The 18,900-nt window shown below is 44.5% G+C and overlaps 1 protein-coding gene across 2 annotated transcripts in view; it reads right to left on the reverse strand.

Moving 5' to 3' along the window:
* Positions 1–18,900, reverse strand: part of dnai3 (dynein axonemal intermediate chain 3) — a 120,865-nt gene that overhangs the window by 15,793 nt on the left and 86,172 nt on the right. For both annotated transcript variants that reach the window (XM_072274572.1, XM_072274571.1), the window contains exons 17-18: positions 5,391–5,454; positions 1,843–1,973 (exon numbers count right to left, since the gene is read on the reverse strand). In XM_072274572.1, coding sequence (XP_072130673.1) covers positions 1,843–1,973; positions 5,391–5,454 — 195 coding nt within the window. The remainder of the gene's footprint in view (positions 1–1,842; positions 1,974–5,390; positions 5,455–18,900) is intronic.

The following is an 18,900-nucleotide window of genomic DNA, read 5'->3' on the forward strand; positions in this document are numbered from 1 at the left end:
ATTTCAGAGGTCTGTAAAGCTTTATGGAAAACATTGCAGTCAGAGTTCCTTCCCTGCCATTCAGTCGCCCAATGGGAAGCTATTGCAGCGTAGGAGGAAATGCGATGCTACCAAGCAGACCAATCACAGCTGTTGCGGTCTGCGTTGCCGCAATGCGTAGTTACATTTTGGGAGAGGTGCGCGTCGGGCTACGGTGTAGGGATTCGCGTAGGCACTGCGTAGGGTTCGCGGCTGCGCCGTACCTACGGCGTCAATTTGACACTCAAGTATAAATCAGCCTTGAGTCTCTCTATACCTCTGATTTTTGAACATTCCCCCCATTTAGATAATAGTCCGCACTATTGTTCCTTTTACCAAAATACATTTCCCAACAATGTATTCCATCTGCCACTTCTTTGTCCATTCTTCCAATTTGTCGAAGTCCTGCTGCAATTGCATTGCTTCCTCAGCACTACGTACCCCTCCACCTATCTTCGTATCGTCCACAAACTTTGCCACAAAGCCATCAATTCCATTTTCTAAATCATTGACAAACAATATGAAAAGTAGCGGTTCCAATACTGACCCTTGAAGAACATCACTAGTCACTGGCAGTAAACCAGAAAAGGCCCCTTTTATTCCCACTGACAACCTCCTGCCTGTCAGCCATCGTTTTATCCATGTCAGTATCTGCCAATAATGGTGTGCATTCCCCTTACACTTGACCTCGCATAAAGACCCTACAGAGACACTGATACATGACACGTGTACAGGAATAGAATCATAGAGTACTGCAGCACAGTAACATACCAAACTATTTTTCCGCTTAGTCCTATTGAACTGCAACTGGACCAGAGCTGCCCATTTCCCTCCCATCCATGTACCTGTCCCAACTGCTCTTAAATGTTAAAATCAAACCTGCATTCACCACCTCCATTGGCAGCTTGTTCCACACTCAAACCACCCTCAGAGTGAAGAAATTCCCCCTTAAGTTCCTCTTCAAGTATTTCACCTCTCACCCTTGACCTATGATCTCTAGTTCTGGTCTCACCCAACCTCATTGGAAAAAGATTTTCTGCATTTACCCTATCAAATATATACTGTATAAGCTCAGAACACCATAACCCACAGGAGCAGAATTAGGCCAATCAGCCCATTGAACCTGATCCACCATTCCATCATGGCTGAGTTATAATCTTTTTCAACCCCATTGTCCTGCCATCTCCCTGTAACCATTGACGTCCTGACTAATCAAAAACCTATTAACCTCCGCTTTAAATACTCAGTGAGATGGACTTCACAGCCATCTGTGGCAATGGCTTTCACAGATTCACCACCCTCTGGCTAAAGAAATTCCTCCTTATCTCTGTTCTGAAGGGACACTCTCCAGAACTATTCCATAATCTAGTGTATACACTTCTATCAGATCTTCCCTCATTCTCCTACACTCTAGGGAATAAATGTCTTAACCTATTCAACCTTTTCCTACAACTGAGGTCCTTAAGTTCTGGCAACATCCTTGTAAATTTTCTCTGCTCTCTTACATCTTTCCTGTAGACCAGAACTGTACACAATTCTCACCAATGTCTTATACAACTTTATCATAACATCCCAACTCGTGTACTCATTACATTGATTTACGAAGGCCAACATGCCAAAAGCTCTCTTTATGGCCCTATCTACCTGTGATGCCACTTCAAAGAATTATGGATCTGCATTCCCAGAAAAAAAATCTTAGTACATACTGGCTGAGCCCTGAAAGGAAGTCACAATGGTGAGGAGTTGTGGCGTTGAGAAGTGAGAAGCATTTGGATGTGCAGAAAACATTTGCGATTGACTTTGAGTCAGCCAGCAGATACTCACGGTGGCCCCTTCCTTCCAAACTGCAACTGTCCATCCTCCGACGGTTAGGATGATATCCCTGAAGAAGGGCGATCTTTGCACGGTGTTCACAGGCCCATCGTGAACAGCGTAGCAGTGGGTGGGTTTTGGGGCTGTCATGGGAACATATACCAGAAGCTATGTCAGACACCAAGAAACCGGAACAGGAGCAGTCTGTCCCACCGGTCAATATATACATGGAAAGGTTTACATTAATTCTTCAGCTGCCCAGAGAGATGTGGACACAGCCCAGTCCAGCACATAAACCAGCTCCTCTCCCATTGATTGTCTTCATATCCTGCTGCCTCAGGAATGCAGGACTCCCTCCCAGGCTGATCATTTTCCACTCTCACCTTTCCTTTCAGTCTATCTACTCCCATTGAGTACAGAAGTTCGAAGGTTGTGGTGTGGTTGTACAGGACACCTGTGGGCTGCACTTGGAGTATTGTGTTCAGTTTTGGTCACCCTACTATAGGGAAGATGTGATTAACTGGAAAGAATGCAGAAAAGAACTTGCTGGTACCCGTGTTGAAGCTGGCTGAGTTTACAATCCTCTGCAGCTTTTTCTGATCCAGGCAGTGACACAAACAGTTAGAATTCAGCACCGCCAAGTTCATGCAGCAGGCCTGCATCAGACATCTCAGGGTTGGTACAGGTCTGACCCTGTACATTGGACACTTGTGAAAGCAACTAGGGTCAGAATTAGATAAAAATCTCCAAATTCCAGCCTGAACTGAATTGCCATCCCTTTACTGTGGAGGGGGATATTGTCAAATGGAATTTCAACACTTCCACACAAGGAGAATTGCAGCACAATTTTGTCTTCAGGTGAGAATTTTCTGAAATTGGGGCTCCAATGCACAGGATCACAAGATGTTGCAGAGAGTTGCAAACTCAGCCAACTTCTTGTGAGAGGCATTGATCGCGTGGATAGTCAGAGGCTTATCATCCCCAGGGCTGGAATGGCTAGCACAAGAGGGCACAGTTTTAAGGTGCTTGGAAGTAGGTACAGAAAAGAAGTCAGGGGTAAGTTTTTTACACAGAGAGTGGTGAGTGCATGGAGTGAGTTGCCGGCGACAGTGGTGGGTACAATAGGGTATTTTAAGAGACTCCTGGACAGGTACATGGAGCTCAGAATAATAGAGGGCTATGGGTAAGCCTAGGTAATTTCTAAGGTAAGGACATGTTCGGCACAGCTTTGTGGGCCGAAGGGCCTGTACTGTGCTGTAGGTTTTCAGTGTTTCTATGTTAACTCCATCACAGTCACAACTCTCCCCCAGCACTGAGGACACCTTCAGAAGGCAAGGCCCCAAGAGGGTGGCATCTATCACCCAAGACCCCCATCACCCAGGACGTGCCCTCTTCTCATTGCTACCATCAGGGAGGAGGTCCAGGAAACTGAAGACACACACTCAATATTTCAGAAACAGCTTCTTCCCCTCTGCCATCTGATTTCTGAACAATGAACCCATGTACACAACCTCACAACTTCTTTTTGTCAACATTATTCATTTAGATTGTGAATTATAGTAATTTTTATGTATTGCAGTAGACTGCTGCCGCAATACACCAAGTTTTATGACATATGGCAGTGATACTCAACCTCATTCTGATTTAGATTACAATTCTGATTCTACCTCTGATATTTTGGGTCAACATCCACGGTCCATATTAAACATCTAATAAATAAAATGAAAAAATGTGGATTTCAGTTGCATCTTTCGCAGCCTCAGGCTGTCTTTCAGGTGCTTCAGAGCAGCCAAAGTCCTTTCCAGGACACAGTTGTTACCTTGTGTGGATCTGCAGAGAGCAGTTTGCGATAAGTCACCACACACCACTCCCATCTGCACATTCCACCAGGCTCAAGGACAGCTTCTACCCCACTGTTATAAGACCATCAGACCATTTAGACATTGGAGCAGATTAGCAGAATTATTGAATAGCCCCCTGATACAATTAGATGGACTCTTGACCTCAGCTGATGTTAAACACAAGAGATTCTGCAGATGCTGGAAATCCAGAACAACACACACAAAGTGCTGAAGGAACTCAGCAGGACAGGCACCGTCAACAAATCAGGCATCATACCCTTCGTCAGGACTGGAAAAGAAGGGTGAATAAGGCAGAATAAAAAGATGGGGGAGGGGAAGGAGGACAACTAGAAGGTGATAGGAGAAGCCAGATGGACGGGAAAGGTTAAGGGCTGGAGAAGAAGGAATCTGGTAGGAGAGGAGAGTGGACCGGGGAGAAAGGCAAGGAGGAGCGACATCAGGGGAGAGGGAACGGACAGATGAGGAGAAAAGGTAAGAGGCCAGAGTGGGAATAGAAGAAGAGAAGGGGGAGAGAAAAAATTACTGGAAAAAATTGATGTTCATGCCATCAGGTTGGAGGCTACCGAGATGGAATATGAGGTGTTGCTCCTCCACCCTGAGAGTGGCCTCATCTTGGCAGAAGAAGCCATGAACCGACATGTTGGAAGGGGAACGGGGAGAGGAATTAAAATGGTTGGCCACCGGGAAATACTGCTTTTGACAGATCGAGTGCAGGTGCCCCAAGTTACGTCAGGTTTCACCAATGTAGTGGAGGCCGCATTGGGAACAGCAGGTACAATAGACGACGCCATCAGATTCACAGGTGAAGTGCTGCCTCACCTGGAAGAACTGTTTGGGGCTCTGAATGGAGGTGATGGAGGAGGTAAATGGGCAGATGTCACTTGCAGGGATATATGCCAGGAAGGAAATTAGCGGAGAGGGACAAGCGGATTATGGAGGGAGCAATCCTGTGGAAAACAGAGAGTGAAGAGGGGTGGAGATAAAGATGTGTTTGGCAGTAGGATCCCACTGAAGGTGGTAGAAGTAGCACAGAATGATGTGTGGATGTGTTAAGACGGCAGGAAGACTCCTACAGCTTTTTGTGTGTGTTGCTCTGGATTTCCAGCATCTGTAGGATCCCTTATGTTTATTGCATTACCAATATTATTCACTGGACAACCACTGTGCAGGACACAAAAAAATCACTTCCCCTAATCCTGCTTCTAGAGGCACAACTCATCTTGTATAAACATCACTTCCTATACACAAGCTGTTTTTTTATATCATTTCCTGCATGGGTTAGATTTATTTAATTTGCAGTGAACAGTGGAAAGACACATATCTTGAAAATAGCAATATCTGTGAGTCTAAAGTTACTGGCAAACATTGAATTGATATGTTACATTGCACCACAAGTTTACTCTTGTTTAGTCAGCATAGTTATGGAGTGTTGCGTATGTGTGAGAATGGTTGTATCAACAGCAGTTGTGAGAATTATCAATAGTATTAGTGTATTGAGGTATGCAATAATTCTGTATTGAATTTAATATATATTTTACTTAACTGTCTGCAGTTTAACAGAAAAGAGAGCTCATAAAAACCCTGAAGAAAGCTTCCATCTCAGGTGATTTTTCAGTTGTTTAGCTCACTGCATAGCTGTATACATATGCACAGTGAGGGCATTAGACCAGTGATTTCACGAGAAAGTGGTTCACTTACTGGTCATTTTGCCAGTGTCCATGTCCCTCTCCACTTGCCAGTCTACATAAGTAACTTCTCCATCCTGGAGAAAAAGCACAAAACAATGCCATCAAGGACATATATCTATATATACGTAACGTGCTGTAAGCTTTCACTGCTAATGTAATGGTTTCTCTGTAGCAGCAATGTTTGGGTTATGACAAGAGATAACAGGGCTTTGGAATGTGGAGCTATCCAATGAGATAGATGTTGTTCTTTCTTGTGGGTCTGGAAGCAGGGATTTCATGGTCTTTTGCCGGGGAGAGATGAGGAGAGAAGACGGGAATGGAGAGAGTTGGGAGACCACCAGACGGGATGGACTTGGAGCGAGGATCCGAAGGTCAGTGACGATCGGAGGAGGTCAATGGTGGACGAACGGCTTATCAGTGAGCTCCAACGTTGTGCAATAGACTGTTTCATGAGAATGGGCCCTTTTCTTTCTTTTTTGTTTCTTTACTAACCATATAGTCAAATTAAGAATTATGAAGCTCAATCATTTAATTGTATATTGAGTACTGTTTGTTATTTCACGGTACTGATTTATAACAGAGGGCACATCGCACAGCATCCACCTAAACAAGATTTCTTAAGTTTGGCCGGGCCAGGGGCTATCATCCCCTAGATTAAGCTGCTAGCTGAACCGAGGGTTACATATATATAAGCTGCCAGCAAAGAGCCAGTAACATCATGAGCGACCTCACTCACCTCACTCCTGGACTGTTTGTCCCACTCCCATCGGGGAGGAGGCTAAGTGGCATCCACACCAGGAACACCAGACTCAAAAACAGTTACTTTCCCCAAGCAGAAAGGCTGATCAACACCTCCACCCACTAACCCACCCCTCCACACCCCCAACCACCACTACTTTATCATTTCCTGTCAGAGTCACCTTATGTACAGACACTCATGTGCCTAACATCACCTTACGGACAGACAATGAATTTATGTATATAAGCTATCATATGTACACCCACATTCAACAGTCACTAGTACATTGTGTTTAATAGGATTGCTTTTGAATTTATATTTGTGGTGTTTTTATGCTTACTGTGTTTTTTACGTTCTGTTGGATCCAGAGTAACAAGCATTTTGTTCTCAGCTCAAATGCCATCGATAAATTTGCTGACAACTCAAGTATCGTTGGCAGAAGTTCAGATGCTGATGAGAGGGCATACAGGAGTGAGATAGATCTGCTAGTGGAGTGGTGTTGCAAAACCAACCTTGCACTCAACATCAGTAAGACTAAAGAATTGATTGCAGACTTCAGGAAGGGCAAGACGAGCGATCACCACCAGGAGAATCAGAATCAGGTTTATTGTCACCGGCATATGATGTGAAATTTGTTAACTTAGCAGCAGCAGTTCAATGCAATACATAATATAAAAGAAAAATATAAATAAGTAAATCAATTACAGTATATGTATATTGAATAGATTAAAAATCATGCAAAAACAGAAATTATATATATTTAAAAAGTGAGGTAGTGTTCACAGGTTCAATGTCCATTTAGGAATCGGATGGCAGAGGGGAAGAAGCTGTTCCTGAATCGCTGAGTATGTGCCTTCAAGGCTTCTGTATCTCCTACCTGATGGTAACAGTGAGAAAAGGGCATGCCCTGGGTGCTGGAGGTCCTTAATAATGGATGCTGCCTTTCTGAGACACCGCTCCTTGAAGATGTCCTGGGTACTTTGTAGGCTAGTACCCAAGAATTTACAACCCTCTGCAGCTTCTTTCAGTCCTGTGCAGTAGCCCCTCCATACCAGACAGTGATGCAGCCTGTCAGAATGCTCTCCGCGGTACATCTATAGAAATTTTTGTGTTTTTGTTGACATACCAAATCTCAAACTTTTAATGTAGTTGCTATCTTGTCTTCTTTTTAGTTGCATCGATATGTTGGGACTAGGTTAGGTCCTCAGAGATCTTGACACCCAGGAACTTGAAGCTGCTCACTCTCTCCACTTCTAACCCCTTTATGAGGATTGGTATGTGTTCCTTCTCTTAATCTTCCTGAAGTCCACAACCAGCTCTTTCGTCTTACTGACGTTGAGTGCCAGGTTGTTGCTGCGGCACCATTCCATCAGTTGGCACATCTCACTCCTGTACACCCTCTCATCACCACCTGAGATTCTACCAACAATGGTTGTATCATCAGCAAATTTGTAGATGGTATTTGCGCTATGCCTGGCCACGCAGTCGTGTGTATAGAGAGAGTAGAGCAGTGGGCTAAGCACACACCCCTGAGGTGTGCCAGTGTTGATCGTCAGTGAGGAGGATATGTTATCACCGATCCGCACAGACTATGGTTTTCCAGTTAGGAAGTTGAGGAGCCAATTGCAGAGGGAGGTACAGAGGCCCAGGTTCTGCAAATTCTCAATCAGGATTGTGGGAATGATGGTGTTAAATGCTGAGCTATAGTCGATGAACAGCATCCTGACATAGGTGTTTGTATTGTCCAGGTGGTCTAAGGCCGTGTGAAGAACCATTGAGATTGCATCTGCCGTTGATCTATTGTGATGATAGGCAAATTGCAATGGGTCCAGGTCCTTGCTGAGGCAGGAGTTCAGTCCAGTCATGACCAACCTCTCAAAGCATTTCATCACTGGCGATTGTCACTAAGGCAGTTCACATTATTCTTCTTAAGCACTGGTATAATTGTTGCCTTTTTGAAGGAAGTGGGAACTTGCGCCCGTAGCAGTGAGAGGTTCAAAATGTCTTTGAATACTCCCGCTAGTTGGTTGGCACCAGTTTTCAGAACCTTACCAGGTACTCCATCGGAACCTTCCGCCTTGCTATGGTTCACTCTCTTTAAAGACAGCCAAACATTGACCTCCAAGACAGAGATCACAGGGTCACTGGGTGCAGCAGGGATCTTCACAGCTGATAGTTATATTTTCCCCTTCAAAGTGGGCATAGAAGGCATTGAGTTCATCTGGTAGTGAAACATCATCACTGCCATTCATGCTATTGGGTTTCGGTTTGTAGGAAGTAATGTCTTGCAAACCCTGCCAGAGTTGCCGTGCATCCGATGTTGCCTCCAACTTCATTTGAAATTGTCTCTTCGCCCTTGAAATAGCCCTCCGCAAGTCATACCTGGTTTTCTGGTGCAGCCCTGGGTTGCCAGACTTGAGTGCTACCAGTCCTCAAAGGTGGATCAGAAGTGAAAAGGGTGAGCATTTTCAAGTCCCTGTGTGTCAATATCTCTGAGAACTTAATGTGGGCCGAACATATTGATGCAGTTACGAAGAAGGCACACAGCGGCTATATTTCATAACTGACCTCATTAGCTCCGGTGAACTCCCAATCACTGCTGCCAAACTCATAGTTCCCTTACCCTTACCCCATACTGCTCGCTTCTACCTCCTACACAGAATCCACAAGTCAGACTGTCCGGGAAGGCCTGTTGCTTTTGCAAGCTCCTGCCTGACTGAACTCATGTCCTCATATTTTGGTTCCATTCCATTCCATCCCCCTTGGTTCAGTCCCTTCCCACCAGGGCCCGAACTTTAGACAGGTCTAGGCTGGGCTGCAGCCCAGGGGCCAGAGATGCAGAGGGGCCCAAAATAGGTAGCTATCAGCATGGCAGACAAAAAAAAACGAGAATGAATCAGAAAAGAAAAAAGAAACAAAAAGAGGACTGTGAGAAAGAAGTATTAAAAAAGACATTGAAGTTGACAGCAACACATACAAAAAATGCTGGTGAACGCAGCAGGCCAAACAGCATCTAAAGGAAGAGGTACAGTCGACGTTTCGGGCCGGGACCCGTTGTCAGGACTAACTGAAAGAAGAGATAGTAAGAGATTTGAAAGTGGGAAGGGGAGGGGGAAATTGACAGAATTTTTTAAACCTTTTCTTGATAATGGAGCAGTACCATCGCCCTTGTCACAGTCTGAGACCGGTGGACAAATGGAGATTTGTTCAACAGCTAGCACTAGCACCAGCATTAGCACAGGACCACTGTCCTTGCCACAGTCAGCAGCTAACGTTGAAGAGGCAGAGGGCATGACTTTGGGATTCCCGACCACAGAAGCCTCACAACCACTGGGCCGCCATTAATGCTAATGTTACCGCTACTGAGGATCCTTATGGCACTGATCCTGCTCGCAGGGGAAACGTTAGATGATTCATTCCCAGCATACTGGGCTAACCTGCCAGAATAAGAATGTGGATATCAAAGCTTCGGAACGAGTATACAAACAGCAGAGATGTTTTTTTTCTCCAAATTTCACTTCAAATGCAAGCTGGTAAATGGTGAGTACATATCAAGGCGATGGCTCTTATATTCCCCTTCCACTGGCTGTGTGTTTTGTTTTGCATGCCGCATCTTCAGTGATGGTAACTGTCAGTCCATCTTCGAAACTGGCTTTAGCGACTGGAAACATGCTGCTGAGCGCATAGGAGAGCATGAAAATAGCGAACACCACAGGAAAACGATACTGACCTACGTTACACTAGCATCTGACAGCAGAAGAATAGATACAGAACTGCAAAAATAGCTCAAGTCAGAGTGTGTCTTCTAATAAGTGGTCTTTACTCTGCATGCCACACAGCACAGCAATAGGTTAGTATGTGCTAGATCTCATTTTTCAAGAAGATTGTTGGAGTATTGTCAAGTTTCCTAATTTGCCATAGTGCCATCTCTCTTGGCCTTTTTGTCTCTCATTTCCATTTTACTTCCTCAGAGCACACGGTTGAGAGAAGTACCTAGATAAAAATGCTTTGGCATTGTTTGAGAATTAAGGCCTATGGTATGTGCAGCAATAGCTAAATAAAGATTTAAGATTGGGTACAATCATACTTCGTCTCCCTTATAACTTTACTGAGCCAACTAAGCCCATGTCAATTTTTGAGTGCTTTAGGTGCTTTCCTTCAAACTAAGAATCTGCATTACTTTCTGTCCTCCCTCTTAAGGCCTGTAAGTTTATAGCCTACGTATTGTACTAAACCAATGTCTTGGTCCACAGCTTTGATATTTAGACCAGTACGACCTTTGCTCTTGCTCTTGCCTTTTTTTGCTTGGTGCCGCAGCATTTTACAGTGTCGGCAGGGGCCCATCAGGGCCTCCAGCCCACTAAATCGGCCCTGCTTCCCACCTATACGCATAACACTTCTCATGGCCTCGATCTCCTCAGTAACTTTTAACTCCCTGGCCCTGACCACCTCACCTTCACCATGGATGTTCAGTCCCTATACACTTCAATCACTCATCTGGAAGGACTCAAACCCCTCCTCTTCTTTCTTAGTAAGAGAACCAACCAATCCCCCTTCACCACCACCCTCCTCCATCTGGCAGAGCTGGTCCTCACCCTGAACCATTTTTTCTTCTGCTCTTCCCATTTTCTCCAAACTCGAGGGGTAGCCGTGGGCACTCGCATGGGCCGTAGCTATGCCTGCCTCTTCACTGGCAATGTAGAACAGTGTATGTTCGAAGCCTACCCCAGTTATACTCTCCAACTCTTCCTCCGTGCCACTAATGACTGTATTGGTGCTGCTTCATGCATCCATACTGAGTTCACCAATTTTATCAACTTTGCCTCTGACTTCCAGCCTGCCCTTAAATTCACTTCGTCCATCAATAACAAGTTCTCAATCTCTCTGTCTCCGTCTCTGGAGACAAACTGTCAACTGACATTATTTATAAACCTACAGATTGCCACAGTTGCCTCAACTAAAAACCCTCACTAGTAGAAAGCATTCTTCTAGGGTGCATCACAACCTGGTACGGAAGTTGTCCTGTCCAAGACCAAAAGAAGCTGCAGAAGATCGTGAACACGGCGCAGCACATCACACAAACCAATCTTTTGTCCTTGGACTCACGTTACACCACACGCAGTCGGAGCAGTTCTGCCAGGATAATCAAGGACACGACCCACCCAGCCAACACACTTTTCGTCCCTCTTCCCTCCGGGAGAAGGTTCAGGAGCTTGAAGACTCATACGGCCAGATTTGGGAACAGCTTCTTTCCAACTGTGATAAGACTGCTGAATGGATCCTGACCTGGATCTGGGCCGTACCCTCCAAATATCTGGACCTGCCTCTCGGTCATTTTGCACTACCTTACTTTCCATTTTCTATTTTCTATTTACAATTTATAATTTAAATTTTTAGTATTTACTATCGATTTGTACTCCAGGGAGCGGGAAGCACAGAATCAAACATGGCTTTGATGATTGTATGTTCTTGTATCAATTGTTTGGCGACAATAAAGTATAAAGTATTAATGATATCTCTTCCCACACTATCTCCTGTAAAAATGCTATTCCCTTTTCTCAGCTTCTTCACCTCCACCATATCTGTTCTCAGGATGCGGTTTCCATTGCAGGACATCAGAGATGTTCTCCTTTAGAGAGTGGGGTTTCCCTCCCTCTACTACAGACACCACCCTCACCTGCACCTCTTCCATTTCACATCCACTCATGCTCACCTCATCATCCTGCCGCCTTAATAGTCATAGAGTACTTCTTGTCCTTACCTACCACGCCCCCATCAGCCTCCACATCCAACACGTTATCCTCCACAACTTCCACCATCTCCAAAGGGATCCCATCACTAAACATATCCTTACCTCTCTCCCTCTGCTTTCCACATCCGCAGGGATCACTCCCTCCGTGATTCCCTAGTCCATTCATCCCTCCCCACTAATCTCTCTCCTGGCACTTATCCATGCAAGCAGCCCAAGTGCTCCACCTGCCCACTCACCTCCATTCCGGAGCCCAAACAGTCCCTCCAGGTGAGACAACACTTCACCTGCAAACCTGCTGGGGTTGTCTATCACATCCGGTGCTCCTGATGCTGCCCCCTCTACATAGGTGAGATCCAGCGTAAATTGAGGGACGGTTTTGTCCAGCGCCTCTGCACTCTCTGCCAGAGGCAGGACTTACCGGCAGCCAAACACTTAAATTCCAATTCCTATTCCCATTCCAATGTGTTGATACATGGCCTCCTCATGTGTCACAAAGAGGCCACCCTCAGGGTGGAGAAACAACACCTTATATTCCATCTGGGTAGCTCCCAACCTGATAGCATGAATATTGATTTCTACCTCCGTAAGCAACCCCCTCCTCGATTCCGCCCTCTGACCTTTTACTTCTCACCTAACCATTACTTTCTCCTTTCTCCCATGGGCCCTTCTCCTCTCCTCTCAGGTTCTTTCTTCTCCGGCCCTTGACCTTTTCCAGCAACCTATCACCTCCTTCCCTCCCTCCCACATCTTTTTATTCTGGCAACTTCCCCCTTCCTTTCCAGTCCTGAAAGATGGAATGTTTATTCATTTCTATAGATGCTATCTGACCAGCTGAGTTCCTCCAGTGTTTTGTGTGTGTTGCTTCTGATATTTCATTAGGAGTTTGAGGAGATTTGGTATGTCACCGAAGACTGTAGCAAATTTCTACAGATGTACCATGGAGTGCATTGTAACTGGCTGCATCACCATCCGGTATGGGGTGGGGGCACTGCATAGGATTGAAATAAGCTGCAGAGAGATGCAAACTCAGTCGGCTCCATTATGAGCACTAGCTTCTCCGGCATCTAGGACAGCTTCAAGGAGCGATGCCTCAAAGGGGCTGTGTCAGTCAATAAGGACCCCCATCACCCAGATCACGCCTTGTTCTCAGGAAGTGTCATCATTGGAGAGAGTCCACAGGAGGTTCATGAGGATGATTCTGGGAATGAAGGGGTTAACATATGAGGAGTATCCAGCAGCTTTGGGCCTGTACTCACCAGAATTTAGAAGAATTGGCGTGGGGGGGGGGGGGGCGGGAATCTCATTGAAACCTAACGAATGTAGAAAGGACTAGATAGGGTGGATGTGGAGAGGATGTTCCCTCTTGTGGGGGTATCCAGAACTAAAGGGCACAGCCTCAAACCTGAGGGGTGACCCATTTAGAACAGAGGTAAGGAGGAATTTTTTTTAGCCAGGGAGTAGTAAATCTGTGGAATGCTCTGCCACAGACTGTGGTGGAGGCCAAGTCTGTGTGTATATTTGAGACGGAACCTGATCATTGCCTGATCGGTCTGGGCTTCAAAGGATATGGCGGGAAGGCAGGTGTATGGGGTTGAGTGAGATCCAGGATCAGCCATGATGGAATGGCAAAGTAGACTTGATGAGCTGAATGGGCTAATTCTGCTCCTATGTCATATGGTCTTATGGAGGTACAGAAGTGTGAAGGCACACACTCAGTGATTCAGGAACAGCTTCTTCCCCTCTGCCATCAGATTTTGGAATGGACATTGAACATTTCTCTCTTTGTGAACTACTTATTAACACTGAGCTCCACAGTTTCAGACAACCACTGCAGACATTGTATGATCCTTCACCTGATGATTGTATTACCCTACTGCCATCCTGAACCAATGTGGATAACTTCCCTCACCCCAACACTGACCTGATTCAACAAGCAACAGACTCACTTTCAAGGACCCTACAACTCATGTTCTCAGCATTATTTATTTATTTGCAATTTGTCTTTTGTACATTGGTTGTTTGTCAGTCTTTATTTATGTATAGTTTTTCATAAATTTTACTGTATTACTTTACTTTCCTGTGAATACCTGCAAAAAAAAACAAACCTTAAGGAAATATATGGTGACAAATACGTACTGAGCTCTTCAGTCTCCGAGAGGATTCTGAGTGGCAGAGGCAGCGTGCACGCACCTCGTAGTGGGCAGGCTGAGGATGGGGCACAAACAATGTTTGGCTCCATTTCACCAGTTAAAGCTCCATTGATCATTGATTAAAGCGATGAGGGAGACCGAAACATCAGAGCAAGTGCAGAGGGTAAGCGCTGGCTGCCTATCTTTTGATCATTTACTCTGTACGTACCGGAGAGGGGAGAGCCGCCACTTCACCCAGAGAGTGCTGCCCAGGTTTTTTCTGCATTTTAGACATGAACTTTGGACTGTAGACTCTTGTTCAGTCTTACAGTTTTTATATTTTGTGTTTTTTTTAACCCATACCCAATCTCTTTTTTTTTGCGTAGGGTGGGTGATATCGGGGTTAATGTGCCGTTTTGTTCGATCTTCTGTGTGAGAAGAGGGATTTGGGGGCTGATGTGCCTGTTCTGTTCTTATTAATTATTTTTTGCAGGAAGGTGTGATTTAGGGGTTGATGATCATAATGTCTTTCTTTTCTTTCTTGGTTTCATGGCTACCCAGAGAACTAAAGAATTTCAGAGTTGTGAACTTTGATAATAAATGAACTTTTGAAACTTTGATAATAAATTTAATTTGAAGTAGGGATTGCTGCTGCATCCGTTGTTTTTGTCATCTATATCAATTATCTGGATGATAATGTGGTTAACTGGATCACCAAATTTGCAGATGACACCAAGATTGGGGGTGTAGTGGGCAGTGAGGAAGGCTATCATGGGCTGAAAAATGGCTGATGGAATTTAATGCAGACAAGTGTAAAGTGTTGCACTTCAGTAAAACCAACAAGGTTAGGACTTACCCAGTGAATGGTAGGGCATTGAGAAGTGTGGTAGAACAAAGGGCTCTGGGAATACAGGTCTGATAACTTGTTGAAAAGGGTGTCACAGGTAGATAGGGCTGTCACAGGTAAAGGGAGCTTTTGGCACACTGGCCTTCATAAATCAAATTATTGAGTACAGGAGATGGATGTTATGTTAAAGTCGTATAAGATGTTAGTGAGGCCTAAATTAGAGTATTGTGTGTAGTTTTGGTCACCTACCTACAGGAAAGATGTAAATAAGGTTGAGAGAGTACAGAGAAAATTTACAAGGATGTTGCCAGGTCTTGAGGACCTGAATTATAAGGAAAGATTGAATGGATTAGAACTTTATTCCCTTGAACGTAGAAGATTGAGAGGAGATTTGACAGAGATATACAAAATTATGAGGGGTATAGTTACGGAAAATGCAAGCTTTTTCCACTGAGTTCGGGTGGGACAACAACGAGAGGTCATGGGTTAAGGGTAAAGGTAGAAAGTTTAAGTGGAACATGAGGGGAAACTTTTTTCACTCAGAGGGTTGTTAGGGTGTGGAGCAAGCTGCCAGCACAAGTGGTCCATGCGAGCTTGGTTTCTACATTGAAGAGAAGTTTAGATAGGTACATGGATGGTAGGGGTATGGAGGGCTACGGTCCCGGTGCAGGTCAATGGGAGCTGGCAGTTTAAATAGTTTGGCACAGAATAGATTGGCCTGTTACTGTGCTGTAATATTCTATGAGTCTCTGACAGATTTTGAGAGGTCCCTCTTATCAGCCACCATCATCCCTTTTGTCATTCATCTGTCAAAGTTCAAAGTAAGCCAGTGAGGGTAGGAATAGGATGATCTGGCAGATGAATTGGAAGTGAATAAATGGCTGGGATTTGTAGTTAAGTGTCTTTTCAATTCTGCTGGAGCCATTGCTGCATATGTAAGTTATTTGCCACAGACTAGGCACGATGGAATAGGGGTTAATATAATATAAAAAAGAACGGCATAGTAAGTAACTAAACAAGAAAACTGCAAAAAATACAAACACTTCACAATACTATTCACTTCTAACCTACACAATCCACCTTTTACAACATTTACAACCGCAAGCAGCAGGCCAGCAGCTGAGTCACAGCACGTAAAAATTCCTTCTTTAGAATGAAGTTGTTGAGTATAAGAGCTGGAATGTTATGATGAGGTTGTATAAGGCATTGGTGAGGCCGAATCTCGAGTACTGTGTACAGTTTTGGTCACCAAATTACAGGAAGGATATAAATAAGGTTGAAAGAGTGCAGAGAAGGTTTACAAGGATGTTGCTGGGACTTGAGAAACTCAGTTACAGAGAAAGGTTGAATAGGTTAGGACTTTATTCCCTGGAGCGTAGAAGAATGAGGGGAGAGTTGATAGAGGTATATAAAATTATGATGAGTATGGATAGGGTGAATGCAAGCAGGCTTTTTCCACTGAGGCAAGGGGAGAAAAAAACCAGAGGACATGAGTTAAGGGTGAAGGGGGAAAAGTTTTTAAAGGAACATTGTTGGGGGGGGCGTCTTCACACAGAGAGTGGTGGGAGTGTGGAATGAGCTGCTAGACGAAGTGGTAAATGCGGGTTCTTTTTTAACATTTAAGAATAAGTTGGACAGATACATAAATGGGAGGTGTATGGAGGGATATGGTCCGTGTGCAGGTCAGTGGGACTAGGCAGAAAATGGTTTGGCACAGCCAAGAAGGGCCAAAAGGCTTGTTTCTGTGCTGTAGTTTTTCTATGGTTTCTATGGATTTGTATGGAAAATTTCCCTCCAATTTTCTACTACACTAGTAGAGTTTCTTCGCTCCTATAAGTCAGTCAGCAGAGATTAAGGGGAAGTTGGGAGAGGTAATTCATGAGGGAGACACTGATGTCACAGCCCAAGTTGGGCAAGCCTATTCAATGCTCAGAAAACGCACTTCACGTTCCTCATCAGCCTACCATCCTCCCCTCCGTGCAATACAACACTCACCAATTATCAACAGCCTTCCCTATCTCGTGTCAGAAACTGTGAGAATAAGCATGGTCCTACTGCACACTGCCACACTAATCTGAGAGAGACTGCTGATGGGGCAGCTCAGTCACTGCGAGCACTAGCATCCTGCGTTGCACAAAGTTCAAAAAACTATGTTAATTTTTTTTTTCAATCACGATCTCTCACAGAAACCCGACTGACCTCTCACGGTGCCCTGGTTTAAATTAATTTGGCAGGGGAATGAGAACCAGAATGATGGGGCAGAGGATGGAGCAGTTTGTATACAAGTCGAATCAGTATGTAGTGAGACTGTGAGGAAGACAGACAGCTGATGGGGCAAAGTTGCAGTCAGTGGAGTGCATTGCAGTGTAACAGAGACAAAATCAAAAAGGCTGATGAATACAGGGCTGAAGGCGTTATACTTGAATGCACACTGTGTATGGAATAAGGTAGATGATCTTGTAGGGCAGGTAGAGATTGTCAGGTATGAGGTTGTGGGCATCACTGAATCATGGCTGAAAGAAGATCATAGTTGGGAGCTTAACATCCAAGGATACATTATATTGAAAGGACAGGCAGATAGGCATGGCTCTATTGGTAAAAAATAAAATCAAATCCTTAGAAAGAAGTGACTTAGGACTGGAAGATGTAGAATTGTTGTGGGTAGAGTTAAAGAACTGCAAGGGTAAAAAGACCCCGATGGGAGTTATATACAGGCCTTCAAACATTATCCAGGATGTGGGCTGCAAATTACAACACAAGATAGAAAATGCACTTCAAAAGAGCAATGTTACAATATTCATGGGGGATTTCAATATGCAGGTAGATTGGGAAAATCAGGTCAGTGCTAATTTTGGATCACAAGAAAGAGAATTTGTAGAAAGCCTCTGAGATGGCTTTTTAGAACAGCTTATGGTTGAGACCACTGGGGATCAGCTATTCTGGATTGGGTGTTGTGTAATGAACCGGGTTTGATTAGGGAGCTTAAGGTAAAGGAACCTTAAGGAAACAGTGATCATAATATGATAGAATTCACCCTGAAATTTGAGAGGGAGAAGTTAAAGTCAAATGTGGAGTAATGGAAATTACAGAAGCATGAGAGAGGAGCTAGCCAAAATTGATTGGAAGGGAACGCTAGCAGGGATTACACAGAGCAGCAAAGACAGGAGTTTCTGGGAGCAATTTCGGCACAGGATAGATACATCCCAAAGAAGAAGATTTCGAAAGGAAGGAATGTGTAACTGTGGCTGACAAGGGAAATCAACGTAAAAACATAAGTGAGGGCATATAATAGAGCAAAAATCAGTGGGAAGTTAAAGAGGTTTGGGAAGCTTTTAAAAACCAACACAAGGCAACTAAAAAAGCCATAAGGAGGGGCAAAATGAAATATGAAGGTAAGCTAGCCAATAATATCAAAGACGATACCTAAGGTTTTTTCAGACATATGAAAAGTAAAAGAGAGGTGAAAGTAGATATTAGACCACTGGAAAATGACACTGAAGAGGCAGTAATCGGGGACAAGGAAATGGCAGATGAACAGAACAGGTATTTTGTGTCAGTCTTCACTGCGGAAGACATGAGCAGTATGCTGAAAGTTCAAGAGTGACAAGGGGCAGAAGTGAGGGCAGTTGCTATTTCTAGGGGAAGGTGCTCAGGAAGCTGAAAGGTCTGAAGGTGGACTGGAAGGACTACCCCCTGGGGTTCTGAAGGAGGTAGCTGAAGAGAGTGTGGAGGTATTAATACTGATCTTTCAACAATTACTGGATTCTGGCGTGATTCTGGAGGGCTGGAATATTGTAAATGACACTCTGCACTTCAGGAACAGTAGGAGGCAGAAGAAAGGAAATTGCAGGGCAGTTAGCCTGACCAGTGTTTGGGAAGATGTAGGAGTTCACTGTTAAGGATGTGGTTTCAGGGTACTCGAGGCACATGGTAAAATAGGCTGAAGGCCCTGTGATTTCCTCAAGGGGAAATCTTGTCTGACAAATTTGTTGGAATTCTTTGAGGAAATAGCAAGCAAGATAGGCAAAGGAGAATCAGTGGATGTTGTGTACT

This window comes from Mobula birostris, chromosome 12 (assembly GCF_030028105.1).
Source record: "Mobula birostris isolate sMobBir1 chromosome 12, sMobBir1.hap1, whole genome shotgun sequence".
Classification (NCBI taxonomy): Eukaryota; Metazoa; Chordata; class Chondrichthyes; order Myliobatiformes; family Myliobatidae; genus Mobula; species Mobula birostris.